We start from the raw sequence: 16,008 nt of genomic DNA, 5'->3' as shown, positions 1-16,008 counted from the left end.
AATCAGCTAGATACCACTGCAAGTCAGCCACACATGCCTAGAGACCAATTGGTAACCCTCCTGGAACTACAGATCGCTTGGGAAAATGTGTATTCCCTGCTGTTTGTTGTATCAAAGAGGGTGCTGCACCAAAAACCTCTTTGCTTTGGTTGCTAGCAGATTGCTAGTCACCTATAGTTTATCCGGGCATTAGACTGATGTCCGGAACACTCCCCATCTAGTCGCTGAGCTGCAGTGAAAGTGGGAAAAAGTGTGACGCAAAGTAAAAGCTGTGCTTTACTCCTTTAACCAACAGGTTTAAAAGGATCAACTTTTACAGTTCCACTACCGCTAGGCAAGCAGTTAGAGTGTGTTTGGAGACAAGTTGGTATCTTCCATGGAAACTACAGGTGACAATGGCTGCTTGCTGGTTACCAAAGAAATTACAAGGATGTGCAGGACTGTATACCTCTTTGCAACCAATGTCACTCAGGAACAGCCAGCAACTACTTGGCAACTGGTGGGGGATTTTTCTATCGCAGCCTGTGGTTGCCAGAGGGTTTCTGACCATTCTCTAGACCTGTGTGACGGTGGCCTATTGGAGAATATAGGGAACCTTTTATGCTAGAAGCAAACAACTACATCTTACTTGTAAAATGTGTGCGTGTGCGAAATGGCGTGTCACAAATTTAGAGGATCATCATTTAGCCTGGAGAAATAGTTTGCTGCTTTATAAGAAAGCCCTCCGCAAAGCCAGAACATCTTACTATTCATCACTGATTGAAGAAAATAAGAACAACCCCAGGTTTCTCTTCAGCACTGTAGCCAGGCTGACAAACAGTCAGAGCTCTGTTGAGCCAACCATCCCTTTAACGTTAACTAGTAATGACTTCATGAACTTCTTCACAAATAAAATTTTTATCATTAGAGAAAAAATTACCAGTAATCATCCCACAGATGTAATATTATCTACAGCTACTCTTTTAGACCCCATTCCTACAAAACTGCTCAAAGAAGTCCTGCCATTAATTAATTCTTCGATCTTAAATATGATCAACCTATCTCTAATAATCGGCTATGTACCACAGGCCTTCAAGCTGGCTGTAGTTAAACCTTTACTCAAAAAGCCATCTCTAGACCCAGCAGTCTTAGCTAATTATAGGCCAATCTCCAACCTTCCTTTCATATCAAAAATCCTTGAAAGAGTAGTTGTCAAACAGCTAACAGATCATCTGCAGAGGAATGGTTTATTTGAAGAGTTTCAGTCAGGTTTCAGAGCTCATCACAGCACAGAAACAGCTTTAGTGAAGGTTACAAATGATCTTCTTATGGCCTCTGACAGTGGACTCATCTCTGTGCTTGTCCTGCTAGACCTCAGTGCAGCGTTCGATACTGTTGACCATAATATCCTATTAGAGCGATTAGAACATGCTGTAGGTATTACAGGTACTGCACTGCAGTGGTTTGTATCATATCTATCTAATAGACTCCAATTTGTGCATGTAAATGGAGAGTCCTCTTCACGCACTGAGGTTAATTATGGAGTTCCACAGGGTTCAGTGCTAGGACCAATTCTGTTTACATTATACATGCTTCCCTTAGGCAGCATCATTAGAAGACATAGCATAAATTTTCACTGCTATGCAGATGACACCCAGCTCTATCTGTCCATGAAGCCAGATAACACACACCAATTAGTTAAACTGCAGGAATGTCTTAAAGACATAAAGACCTGGATGGCCGCTAACTTTCTGCTTCTTAATTCAGATAAAACTGAGGTTATTGTACTCGGCCCTGAAAATCTTAGAAATATGGTATCTAACCAGATTCATACTCTGGATGGCATTACCTTGGCCTCCAGTAACGCTGTGAGGAACCTTGGAGTCATTTTTGACCAGGACATGTCCTTCAACGCACATATTAAACAAATATGTAAGACTGCTTTCTTCCATTTGCGCAACATCTCTAAAATTAGAAATATCCTGTCTCAGAGTGACGCTGAAAAACTAGTTCATGCATTTATTACTTCCAGGCTGGACTACTGTAATTCATTATTATCAGGATGTCCAAAAAACTCACTGAAAAGCCTTCAGCTAATCCAAAATGCTGCAGCAAGAGTACTGACAGGGACTAGAAGGAGAGAGCATATTTCTCCTGTTTTGGCTTCCCTTCATTGGCTTCCTGTTAAGTCCAGAATTGAATTCAAAATCCTGCTCCTCACATACAAGGTCTTAAATAATCAGGCCCCATCTTATCTTAATGACCTTGTAGTACCATATCACCCTATTAGAGCACTTCGCTCTCGCTCTGCAGGCCTACTTGTTGTTCCTAGAGTATTTAAAAGTAGAATGGGAGGCAGAGCCTTCAGTTTTCAGGCCCCTCTTCTGTGGAACCAGCTTCCAGTTTGGATTCGGGAGACAGACACTATCTCTACTTTTAAGATTAGGCTTAAAACTTTCCTTTTTGCTAAAGCATATAGTTAGGGCTGGACCAGGTGACCCTGAATCCTCCCTTAGTTATGCTGCAATAGACGTAGGCTGCCGGGGGATTCCCATGATGCATTGAGTTTTTCCTTTCCAGTCACCTTTCTCACTCACTATGTATTAATAGACCTCTCTGCATTGAATCATATCTGTTATTAACCTCTGTCTCTCTTCCACAGCATGTCTTTTATCCTGTCTTCCTTCTCTCACCCCAACCGGTCGCAGCAGATGGCCGCCCCTCCCTGAGCCTGGTTCTGCCGGAGGTTTCTTCCTGTTAAAAGGGAGTTTTTCCTTCCCACTGTCGCCAAAGTGCTTGCTCATAGGGGGTCATATGATTGTTGGGTTTTTCTCTGTATCTATGAAGCGCCTTGAGGCGACTTTTGTTGTGATTTGGCGCTATATAAATAAAATTGAATTGAATTGAATTGCGTGGTGACACAATGCGTGTCAATAATAAATGAATCCCAGCAGTAAGAATCGTTCGCCTGGCATCTCTGCCAAATATTCTATGAATTATTGTGAAAAACTCTAAACACAAAGCACTTCTTGAACAATGAAACATAAGGTTAACATTTTAAAACAACACAAATGACATTCATTTTCTGAAAATATGTTCATGTCTCACTTTCAAAAATAAATACAGTGAAATGAAGTTGTACACACTTTAATCAAAGTATAACACAGATCATCACTCAGTTTCACGAAATGAAATAAACCAGGCTTAATCACAGTCCAATTTAAAAGGATGCAGAGTGACAGATCAGACTCTCGTACTGATGGTAAAGCCCTGAATGTATGATCAACTGAATATCTGTGTAACAGCTGCATCAGTAGCCATCAATAAGAACTAAACAAAACACACTTTTACCTTTTTCCTAAGCAAGAAATGGCTCTACTGTCACAAGTAATCAGCACTTTAAAAATATTCTAAATGAAATCCTAAATCTGGTGAATTATTTGTACCAAAAAGGTGTTCGGTGAAGCCGTTTGACCATGCCGATAGACTGCCAAGAGAAGGTATTGACATTACAATAAAAAAGACCGCACACAACAGTCATTGTTCAGTACACTCTCTGTACAATATAAGCCAAGATGACTGCTGCCAGCGCGAGCCCGATCCCAATCTTCTTCAGCATTTCTCTGTCCAGACTATTAGATCCAATGGAGAAGGTGCACGAAGAAGGCGTGGGAGCAGAAACATGGACGCCATTGACCTTTTGTTCCTGTGGGAGGAAAACAAGCAGATTAAAAAGAATCCCAACACAAATCAGAGAGTTAAGAGTTTTTTCTGCACTATTTATAACGATTAGTAGTTTAAATGATTTAATTTTAGCATCATCTGTGATATGAGATAACCCATCTCCTATGCAGACACACAGAGAGCTTGATACTGAGGCGGTTCATATCATGTATATGTATATAATTATGGTGGAATCATCTTTAAAATAAATCAGCTGGCCACAGTCACAAATCAAAGAAGGCTTGACAGCACAGTGAAAAAGATAAAGAAGAGCATTTAAGGACCAAACCCCAGCTGTCTTTGAGTCTATTCCACAGCACAAAAGCTATTTCTTTAAATATGACACTTAAGCCAACTAAATAATTTTTTAACTGCAGTTCCTGGACAGATGTGAGGCAAGCCCCAAAAGAAATATCAAAAAATAAAAAGAAATAAATCCATTCATAGATCATACGTGTTGATTACTGCGTACATTTAGAAATATATCTATGGATGCTGGTATGCTGGCATGATGATAATGACAGGGATTTATCACTTCCTCTGCTTGCTCACTGCTGTCTCTTCCTTACACCTTCTGTCTCTCTCCATCTGTTTCCTCTCTAGAACTCAGTTTCATGTGGAAAGGAAAACAATAATAAAGTGAATTTAAAATGCAGTGCTTGTTTTAATACTTTGCGGATGAAAGCATTCATAAAACTGTCCATTTGCTTATGCAAATGAGTGCATTTCAATTATGATGCTATTATCTCTGTGTAAGCAGTTAATGCAGTTTTGTAGTGATCCAATTACTGCAGAGTGCTGTCTATTGAATGGAGCTGATGTTGAGAAGGTGCACTGTTATGTAGTTAGAGAAGCCTGGATTGACATGAGGAAAGAAGACTGATGTGATGGTGTTATAGCAGCACGGCTGAAGCAAGACTGTGGTAAAAAGACAGTGACTGCATTTGTATTACAGTGAAATGATACTGCTCTGCTATCAATTCAGCCTACAACATCAATATCCTAAAATCAAGAACAAAGCAACCTCCTAAAATCAATAAGAGGAAGCATTACACCAAGAATGCTGAAGCAAATGGCTACAGATAGTCTGGTTCTGTTATTTAAGTCTGTAATCAGACAATTGGCAATATGTTAGTAAATTTGATGTTGATAAAAATGGTGATATACAATATGGCTCAGACCTCAACACCCTAAACCTCTGGTCAACACAACTACTGCTACACTCAACCTCTGCGAAAACACTGATGATTGCAAGATGACAGCAGAGGTGACCCGGTGGGAGGAAACTTGTCTCCAAACAATCTCAGTCCAATTTGTACCTACTGCAATAAATCTGAGACAGATTGCCAACACGTTGCCATTAGTCTGAGTCAGCCTGCACGGATGAGCCCAACTCGTCACCACATCTCTGCAGCAGTGGACTCGACTTAGCTGGTTGCCAACTGGTTGTATTCCAATTACATTGCTATACAAAAGTAAGGTTGCCAAACAGTTTTGTCATTTTGCAGTTAAACTGCTGTCCTGGAGCAACTACGTCACTATTTGTGGGAAAATTAGGACTGAATACAAGTACTTAATGTCTGTATATAGACGGCAATAGATTTGCAAGTTTCACCAGTTTAATTAACTATATTATCACAGACAGAATGCAAAGAAATGCCAGCCTGACCACCTTTGAGTGGTCAGACCTGGTCCCTGTTGTTGAAGAAACCATTTCAAAGGTAGCAACAGTGCAAGTTCATTGCACACGACTGCAAAAGTTTTGGTCGTGCCGCAGTCTCCAACTACTGTCTGATTGTAGCATTTCAAAATTTTGTGAATGTTCATAAAAGGCGTTCATCCGTTAGACCGATTTCTAATATTTACATATGTAAATATGTAATATATGTTCAGTGTGCAGTCCTTCATTTACATTTGTTATCTCATTATTTTAGTCAGGTTACCCACTCCTGATTCAAAGCATTTTTTTAAAAGTTAGATTTAGCAATTTCCATGTTTGGCATGAAACATTTCAACAATGTACATGATCATGTGACGCTCAAAAATGCAGTTTGTGGCGAGAAAAACATCAAAAACTCGTTTCAGGCCTTGATAGCTGTAATAATTCAGTTAGTAACACTGACTATTAATCACTAGCCCAATTTCTCCCTGGCCTCCACCCACCGTCATTGATCACCATTCTGTTTGATTACACATTTATATGATTTTATCGTAATGTATGAGAACGGAGACCTTAGGTGTGATTTGAAGCTAGGCTAATTAATTGATTGATTTATAAATAAATAATCCTTCACGGTGTGGTACTTTTAATTTCAGCCTTAAACAAATTGCAAGAAGAGGAAGACGGGGAGACAATCGATCCAAATGTCCTTGTTCATGTACGTTGCTTTAAAATACGGCATCATCTTCATATTCCACCTCTCTTTAACACGTAATATGTGGTGTTTCCAATTTTCTGTACCTTTCAAGCTTTTGTTTTTAGGCCAACAAAGAAAAATTCCAAAATAAAAAGAGACTACAGAAACTCACACTTTACATACAAACATACTAAGATATTTTTACCCAAGGACTGAAAGAAAAACAATGGCAAACTTTGTTGACTACAAACACCTATCTGCATGTACACTATACATTCATATGAAACTGAGCATCGTTGCACGCCTACACTTCTTGCACGCACATGGCTGCGTGAGTGAGCAGCTGCACAGTGTCTTGTCCTCTGCCTCTCTATCCTCCGCATTACTCTCGCTCCCCTCTACTTGCTGGAGGTTGTGAATGCTACCTTGCCACCCACTCTTTTCCTGAACACACTGTCATGAATGGGTTCCTCTGTTACGGGCACACAATGGTGAATGGATACTATAACCGACAACGCCTAGGTGACACATCTCTAAGTCACTTACAGTAACTTCAAACAATGAGTCGAGAGAGAATCTGTAACAGTCGTCTAGCTGACGCATCCACATTCGCTTAATGTTAGGATCACAGCTTGACTTGCTAATGGCAAAGTGATACGCTGTTTTGTTTTTAAAGATGCTTGAAAACAATAAAGGTGCAAGACACACTTGCCACTGAGCCACTTGCCTCATGACTGTGAGAATTGCATCATGATGGATGAACCTCATTCAGATTTGGATCGCCCATCCTCTCTCATCCAGAACATCATATTTATAAAGTTCTTTTCTATGAAGAAAAATGCTAAGTATTGTTAGTATGGTAATATAGTATTATTAGGGATAGTAGTGATAGTTTTGCGGTGCATACCACACCGGGCAGAGAGGCAGCTGATAAGCGTGTGTGCCCAAAAAACCCTTATCAATAAAGACCCGTCACCTTGCAACGGCGCGTGCGTGGGTCATCCTCCTGTCACGGATAGGTTTTAAAAGAAAAGACATGGCAGATAATGAAAAAGTTACAAGACAAAGTAAATATTTAATTACCACTGTGACAAAAGAAGAAGTTTATAAAGCGTAAAGGACTAATGCAAGAGAAATAAATATGCTGTGGGGCAAGTCCACCACCTTCTCCTCTATGCTTCTATTTATCTGTCTCTCTGCAGGTGTCTTTTAACAATGGGGTGCCAGAAGAGACACTGAACACTACAGTCGAAAATCTATTACTAGTAAGAGGGATAAGTGAAAATCCAAGTGCCAGTAGGTGCGTGTCAGCACAGTAGGAAGCAGTGGAGCAGAAGAGCAGAGAGGAGAGAAGGAAAAACTGAGAAGAAATGAGAAGCACAAGAAAGGGAGCCCCCCCCCCCCAAAAAAAAGAGATGTGTCTTTCAGTGATAGTTTACCACCTGCTAGCTGGCATGCTGAGTTTGTGCATTTCTGTGAGAAAGACAGCTGGCATTTGTGAGTGAGTGTGTGTGTACATGTGGAGACCTGTGGTAGATAATGTCTGTCTCTCTGCTCACAGCAGTAAAACACAGCAAAATAATCCCCTGAAAATCATCTAACACTACACCAGGAGTACAGACTGGCTAGCACAGCTAGATACTTTTCCCTCAAGGTCTAAGGCTTCTCAAATGTCTGTTTCTTGGAGAAAAAGAAAGAGAGAGCGAGCGGGGGAAAAAAAAGAAAACGAAAACTCTTGCTCCAGTTCCACATATGCACCTTTTTTAAAACAAAATCTGCCTGCGCGTCTGCTGCAGCCTTTGCCAATACACTGACATATTCGCACAAAAACACACACTGTGAAATGCACAACACATCACGAGAGCCAGGAAGCACAGTGCACAATGGTCACATTTCTCACATGATCCTCACCAGCTGTCAGTGTCACTCTAGACACACACAGACCATGGAAGTTGGTGCGTGCGTGTATAAACAGATACTGTAACAGGCTCCTTAGTCACGGCTGATTCAACAAAGCCATAATGACAATCACAGTGTGCTGTAGCTGTATTTACAACAGAAAATAGGGACAGTCGGGGAAAAAAGGAGGAATTGCAAATTAAACAGATTTCTTCCTCTTTTTCTCACCAAAAAGTCATTAATCTAAAACCAAAGATGGAAAGAGTGATTTACCCTAATGTATAAAAGTCTCAGGGCAGCAAAGCTAGAGCACTAACAGCTATGCTCCTGAGGGCTGGCAGTGTAGTGTGACCCTCCTGCCTTTGCCAAGCTCCCAACCCCAGGGGAAACCGTAGTTCTTACTAAAAAATGTCTGCAAATCACCACTACTGATAAGGATGCTATTTCTTGACAAGCTTTCTGTAACTAAACTATTACTAGTCAACTTTTAGCATTTACTTCTATTCAAACTTGGTTAAAGTTAGCCATTCACTTTTGACATTTTGCCATCAATTTTGGAGGTTATTTTATTGTATTATTACTGATATCTATACTCTCTAGTCAAAATGTCATCATTTATATCAATAAATCAACTTTCCACAGTGGATAACTGCACTTCAGGCCTTTAAGTGAGTACCACACTTAAAGTAGCCTTCGCCTCCAAAGGACTCTTGATGGACGATACATCAATCAGTCCATCAATTTATAAACTGCTTAGTCAACTCAGTGTTTTGTTAATTTATGCTAATCTGCCCAATTACTTTTGAGTGAACCTCTTAAGAAAGGCCTGAACACCACAATCCCTCAGTGTAAAAACTGTGTCACTGTCAAAAAAATGTTTGGGCCAAACTGTATTTGGCTTTTGTGCAGACTCACTTTTATCCCACTATGGCTCAGAAAATCACAGCCAATCAATGGAAACTCATCAGTTCTATTCTAAAAACAGTCTATAAAACAGTGTTTTCAACACTAAAAGGTAAGAGTTTGCTGGGATGTGATTTTTATGTGTGTGTGTTTTTTTTAATTGTGTTGTTTGTTTCCACTGTTGTATAGTAAGTTGTCAGAAGGACTTGTGTCCAAGCAAACAATTTGTATTGGAATGCAATTTGTAACATAATTACCACACTAATAGACATTAACTTTAATCAAAATGATCTCAAGAGATTTGGTACGGACACTCAAGTCCTAACCAGCTTCTATCACTGCAGTGCTAATGATAACTTGTCATTAAAACACCATGACACACACATCTTGGTCTTCATACAGTCATTGCTTGTATAGAGTGTATACAACACTTGTCTATAAAGCTGTTCACAAAGAGACACAAACACATATGGTTTGCACAGTTTACAGTTACTGTAACTAAATACAGAAGAGCACTACATGTGCTACACTATAGTGTTGGGTGTGCAAACACATGACTGATCAAACACATGGCAGGCAGCCACACACAGACAAACGGGTGGAAAAGGCACATGTTTTCAGGTACTGGAAAAAGTACACAGACATAACAGCAAAATAGCATTTGCAGATACACACATAAATTTTAAATGAGCAAATGGTGGGATAAAAGGTCCGTGTTAAAGTGAAAAGACTAGCACTAAAAAGAGAACGCACAAGAGAAATATGCCAGTTTCCATGAAAAGGGTGAAAACAACATGCCAAAAGAAAAGACAAGAGCGCGAGTGGTGTTTTGGGAATGTTTTCTTGTTGGGGGGGAGAAAAAGACAGAATAAAAGATGGGCTGGGATAATGCTTTAGCCACCTTGCTGTTCAATGCTTTATAGCTTTTGAAGATGCTGGACTTGTTAGTGGTGTTGGAAAATGAGCTGACATGTCAGAAAGCGTAGCTGTATTGCTCAATTTTTGTGTCTCCCTGGAAACGCCTCTGTTATCATTGGTGCCACATTAAGTTGTCAGTTTAATAAAAATGTTTCTTTAATTTCCCTGTTTTATCTATTTGACTGTGCTGTCTTAGCACTGACGTCTCTCAGTCTTTGTACTAATTTGGGTTAGGGTTAGGGTGCTCTGTCATCCTGGAAGAAACGCTTTCTATCTGGACAGAAATATTGCATCATAGGATAAAAGGTGATCAGTAATCCTTTTCTATGCAGCGTCTGTAACACCGAAATGACACGCCAAGCTCAAGAGGAGGACACACTTATAAATAAAACACAAGACATGGATGAGACACTTAAAAATGTAGTGGTGTTTGTTTACAATGCCCACGCTTGGTTATGGCAATGAAAGCATGCAAAAACATAAAGACTGCTCTAAACTGAACAGATCGTTCCTCGTTCACACAAACTGATTTAGGTGTTCATTTCTTTTTTGCATTTACTTTTTCTACCCGTGGTTTCTACCCAAATATTAAAAGCTGTTTAAACTCTTTAACATTATGAGGCAGAATGAGGTATTGCAATGCAATCTGACATGTTAGGCTGGAACACAGAAAACACACCTGACTGATATTTTGATGGCGTAACGTTTGGCTCTAAAGTGGAGCCGCTGTAATGTAACTTGACACGCTAAACGAAATGCTTAAAAATAACGATCCCTGCTGTTTTCAAGGCAAAACAAATGATCTGCTATTAGAGTAAACAAAGTGGAGCAAAGGCCAAGCAAAACCCTTTGACATTTTAAATATAAGGTTTAAAAATAGACCAATTTCAGAGGATTAACCGTTCCCTGACCAGAAAATTACATCCCGATCTTTGATTTTGGCTTCTTTTTGACAAAGCAGATGACAACACGTGGGGATAACGCAACATCAAAGCAAGAACTCACAACAATTGCACGTCAGTCCGGAGGAACAAATAAAGGAAAATGAACTCCTACAGAGAAATACAGACTTTTGTGCGAGCTCCGTGTCTGTGTGCATCACCACTGCTTCTGTTTTGTTTATGTGATGATTGCGTGTGTGTAAAAGAAGCACCTCATACAGCCCGCGGCCAGTAAGAGTCTGCCAGGCACACTGGGGAAGACAGCATAAGCAAGTATGTGCTTAGAAATGTGCACGTATAATAATCAACATGTGCGTATAAGCTTTCTTTTACCATTGACTACTGCTATATGCAAGTGTGTCTGAGTTTACGTACTATAAACACTATGATGCAAAGCAAAGGCAATCCCACCCACACGCTCTGTACTAAAACCCCTTTTTTTCTAGTTGCATTTAGAAGATGTATTTCAAAAACTACAAACTGACCAGATGCCTTCTCTTGCTGGGAATTTACATCGAACGTAAAGAAGGAGAGAGAGAAAAAGCTGGCAAATTTCAACTCCATTTCTGTTATCCTGCCAATTTGTGGTTATGGAGGAACATTGTTCACTACCTAGATTCTTCCCTCTTTCCCTCCTCCAGATCTCTCCCTTTTACATTCTGCCTTCCATACAAGCTGTCAATTTACTCTCTTGAGGGAGCAGAGCAGTTTTCTTCTCCCTCTCTATTCTCTTGGTCTTCTTGAGGAAATATGCTGTGAAAAGAGCTGATTATTATATGGCACTCCAAGCTCCTTCTCTGAGTCTTGATCTCTCCATCTCACTCACTCTCTCGCCATCATTCCTGCTTTATTTTCCAGTCTCTCTCTCTCTCTCTCTCTCATTCAACCCCTTAATTTCGTCTGCAGATGGGGACTGGTGAAGAAACTTTTTCCTTCACCATGATGTATTTTCTTTGCTATTGTGTCTCACCAAAAGACTCATTACTGTCCTTCCCCTCATGTTGAAAGTGCCATTTCTGTGAATGAAGGACTAACAGGTGTAGAGAGAGTAACAGAGAGAGAGAGAGAGACCGGGAGAGAGGAGGAAGATGTGATCCATCTCAATAAAAGAAAAAGTATGGTGTCATTAATGCTTTTTATTACATGGTGGGAAAAAAGCACACTTAGCAGTTTATAGATCTTAAGGTGGCCAACATGAGGTTCAACAATACACACAAAAAGATCTATACATAAAGTGATGCTCTTCCTCTCTCTGCAGAAAATCAAAAGTGTTTCTTGTCCAGTGTTTAAAGCAAGAAAACACAATTTACAACACTTTGGCATTAGTTACACAATAAAACCAAAACGTCCAACAGAGGTTTTGTGCTTTCTGTGGATTTTGCCTCATCTGGTCCATAAAAGCATCGTCACAGACACATATTCTTTGCAAAAAAATTTGGGGATGCTTTTGGATCACTATTAATTTATCCACATTACTCATCCATCCGTAACTGTAATACATTGTTGATATATTCGCACATCTCTACACCTATTAAACCAACTCATTCACCAGTTTTGGGCAACTAAGCCACATTCATCCAAATATATCTGTCGCTTTTTCCCAGCTATCCACGCAGGCTTTCATATCCTATTCTTCTATAAATGCATCCATCTATCCATCTGGCCATGATGCTTTGTCCTCACACACATCACTACATGCTGGCTTTTGTGCATTCATTACTCTCCATTTCTGACATGAAAGATATCTCACTTTGGACATTACAGACCTCAGTCCTTTCCCCTGCCGATCCCAACCACCCACTTATCTGCCACTTTCTTTTTCTTGTTTTTTTTTTTTTTGCCTTACATTGCTCCTCTGCATCTTAGATGAAATAACAAAGCTCAGATTCTTTCCTTCTATCAGCCATCCAGCTATCATGCACGTCATCACACACCATCTCTTATCCTGCTCTTTTTTTCCTTTTGCCACAAGCCTGCAATTATAGACCCTGCCACAAGACACAGGAGTGAATATGCGCCTTACCGCAATCACTCGTTCGTCTCATACTCCACCTTTTTCTGCAGTGGACTCAGCTGCAGACACTCACTGTTGCACCTCTCTCTCAACCTCATTTGTACATATTGAAAACAATATGAACCAAAAAATTCCAAATTTTAATTAATCACTCCATAACTAACTCCACCTGCTGCCACTGTGCTTCTACCTCAGCCCTTTTACTGTTTCTTACAGAATGGCTTCTTGAAACCACTTCTGATGAGGCTTCAGTGAACAGTAGGTCAACTGTATCAAGTGAAGGGTCAGACGCATCTCTCGGGTCCCGTGTCAGGTATTTAGTGGATTTATAAAGGATATAGCTTTCAGATACTGTTCACCTGCTATATTTATATATGTTTTTTCTTAACTTTGGAATTTTTAATAGACTCAACTAACAAAATGGGAAAACATTTTGTATACTCGTACAATAAGCCTGTCTTTTCCAGATACTATTGTTTTTCCCAGAGACTAGGTCGATTACTACGCTCCGCTTAAGTGCAACTCAGTACCATTAAGAGTTGACAATGCAGGTCATCAGGATTGCAGATTGTCAGCATCACTGGAGATTTTACTTAATATAACTCAGTGCTTAATTGCCAATACATCATGGAAAGCAGAGAAGCATAAATGGAACTTTTCAGGTTCAGACACAATATTTAATTAAGACAAACACTAATGTTTGCCTCTGTTTGTCTTTTAGCTTGATTTCTTAGTTGTCTTCCTTCAGTTCATTTAATACGTCTCCAAATAAATTCTCTACATTTTGTTGTCATTTGCTAAGTCCTTGACTTGCTCAAGTACCAGCAAGTCAAGACAGTCAAAACAGTCAAATTCAAAAACCTTCACAGCAGCAGTTTTGTTTGCAAAGGGATATAAAAAAAAAAAAAATCAAAAAAAAAAAAATCAATGTTTCCTATTCAGCTACTGCAATTCCAAAAGATTCTCTCTCTTCTTCCTTCTGTCAAACTCAACCTCTTAACATAAATTCTCTTCTACTTCTCGGTGACCTTATCTCCCTTCTCACCTTAAAAAATTCCAGAATTTCACCTTGGGTAAGGGAATAGCTGGAAATATATGTATTTGCCCATTAAGCATGAAAAACAGTGTGCAGGTAGAGTGCTGGGTTGTTACTGGATCTGAATAGGCATTCAATATGTGAATATTTCCAAAAGTTAGCACAATCGACCCACAATCAGTCTGTGTTGCACTATTTACACCATTTATATATGTGCAGCCCTGTTTGTTTTTAAACCATTACTTAGTGATAACGATCAAGTATGGACATCTAACAGTGCCCGTCTCGTTAAAATGAGCCAAAGTTACATGAATCCGAGTTTAATCAAGCTTAGGGATGCTGGAGTGTAACTGCCTCCTCTACAGAGGTTTTCGAGAAAACAAGTTACCAGTAGACGTTTGGGTAAACTGGCTCTATACAGGCTCATCGTTTCATTTGAAGGGATTACTGGTGTGTTGTTTTTTTGTTTTTTCATTTTCTTTTAGTGCTGCCTGAGGTGATTTTGGCTCATCTATCTTGAAGTGTGATCTGATGTGTGTGTATGAATTTATGGGCAATCCACATGTTTCTTCAGTGTCCAACAAAATAAGGCCTGGATTATTGTGTAAGATTTTCTTTTGGAAGACTGCAAGTGTTTGAGAATGAAGCTGGGTGAGGGGCGAATGCATGTGTGCTGGATGACCTGCGGGATTCATAAAGCTAGTAGTTTTACAAGGCCTAGTCTCCTCTTCTGAACTTTTTACTGCTGAGTGACGTGCCACTTGGCTTCCTGTGAAATCCTTCTTTTCCCTTTCTTTTTTATCTCAGTTTCTGCTCTCCATTTCTCTTTCTGCTTGCTTTCCTCTTCATCCATGCCCCCTCCCACCATGTCTCTGTCTGTTCCTTTCTTCCCCTCCCTCTACGTCTGGCAGTAAAGGCTGATGGAGTGTGAAATTAGAAAGTGTATCATATTCTGGTCTGTGGCTCCATGTCCTGAGCTATAAGCTATAGCTAGTCAGAGTGAAAAATAACATGCAGTGAAACAGATACATTAACATGGTTTTGTGTGTACATGTGCTTGTGTGTGTGTGTGTGTGTGTGTGTGTGTGTGTGTGTGTGTGTGTGTGTGTGTGTTGAAAAGGACAGTTTAGCCAGCCTGCAGCTTATCTGAAATTACTTATCTCACGGATGATACACTGGGGCTTCTTCCTAAACTACAGGACTGAGCATGGATTCAAATTATGGACAAGCATAAATACACACCTGACTCAGATGCTGAGTGCACACAATTTGAATAGCCTGTTGTAAACAAAATTTTAATAGTTTTGATAAAGAAAGTGCACAGAGTGAGAGATAGATCCTCTCACTACTTGAAAAAGACAAGACCCCAGTATTTGATCAAATACATCCATAGTCACAAGACTTTGCAGACCAAGATTTCTGTACTTACTGCTGATACAATATATAACCTTCATCTGATTTGCAAAATACATAAAGAACTGAGTGTAAAATGAAGTCCACACCACACTTTATGAGCAATGAATGCATCCTAATCCTGATTTTAAACATTTTTTTGCGACTCTAATTATCTGTTAGGTGTACCTGCTGCACATTACATTTGCTTCCATCACAACTCACCGTCTCAGGTTCACTATTTGTTCCACCTTGGACAACTATCAGTTTGCTTACAGTGTAGCTTACAAAGAGCAACCTACAAACCTTGTTCCCAAGATGCTGTAGCCGATTTGTTCAGAGCACTATCCACCAAGTGGCTATTAGAACAGGAACCAGTAGTACCACATCATGTGAAGTGGTCTTAATAAAAGGGAACACTGGATCGTCAAAGTATATCGTGGAGTCAGTTAAACTTCAGGGATATAAATGTGTCCACTTTGGAAGCATAAGTCACTTTCACCTGCTTTGGTGCCAATTAAAGTGACAGCAGTTGCACAGGAGGCTCAACAACAAAACCTCCAAAAATAAAATAAAAAAAGGAGAATGTCTTTGGAGCCATAGACCATTGTTACTTTTCTTGTCATTCTTGGTATTATGGGAAAGTACCTGCAACCCATTCACATTGCACGGGTGTTCCACTTCTTGCAGTAGGACATTTTCATTGCCGCCAGAAGCGTTTTGTGTCTCCCAGCACAGTCTCAAGAATAGGGAGTAAATACTGTACACAAGAACAGCTGGACAGGTCTGTAAAAGTGCATCAGCCAAGCACCAAGACCCAAATCTGCTCTTTTGTACAAGGAGGAG

General features: G+C 39.9%; 1 protein-coding gene across 1 annotated transcript in view; it reads right to left on the bottom strand.

Annotated features, from left to right (window-relative positions):
• Positions 1–3,110: 3,110 nt before the first annotated feature.
• The window catches only part of cdkal1 (CDK5 regulatory subunit associated protein 1-like 1), a 252,886-nt gene continuing 239,988 nt past the window's right edge, over positions 3,111–16,008 (bottom strand). The window contains exon 15 of the mRNA XM_084943963.1: positions 3,111–3,685. Within this exon, the coding sequence (XP_084800089.1) occupies positions 3,524–3,685 (162 nt within the window). The 3' untranslated portion in view covers positions 3,111–3,523. The remainder of the gene's footprint in view (positions 3,686–16,008) is intronic.

The sequence above is a fragment of the Perissodus microlepis genome, chromosome 11 (assembly GCF_051167445.1).
Source record: "Perissodus microlepis isolate ML-2025 ecotype Zambia chromosome 11, ASM5116744v1, whole genome shotgun sequence".
NCBI classification, from domain to species: Eukaryota; Metazoa; Chordata; class Actinopteri; order Cichliformes; family Cichlidae; genus Perissodus; species Perissodus microlepis.
The sequence above is the reverse complement of the archived record's forward strand: the minus strand, read 5'-3'. Positions and strand labels throughout refer to the sequence as shown.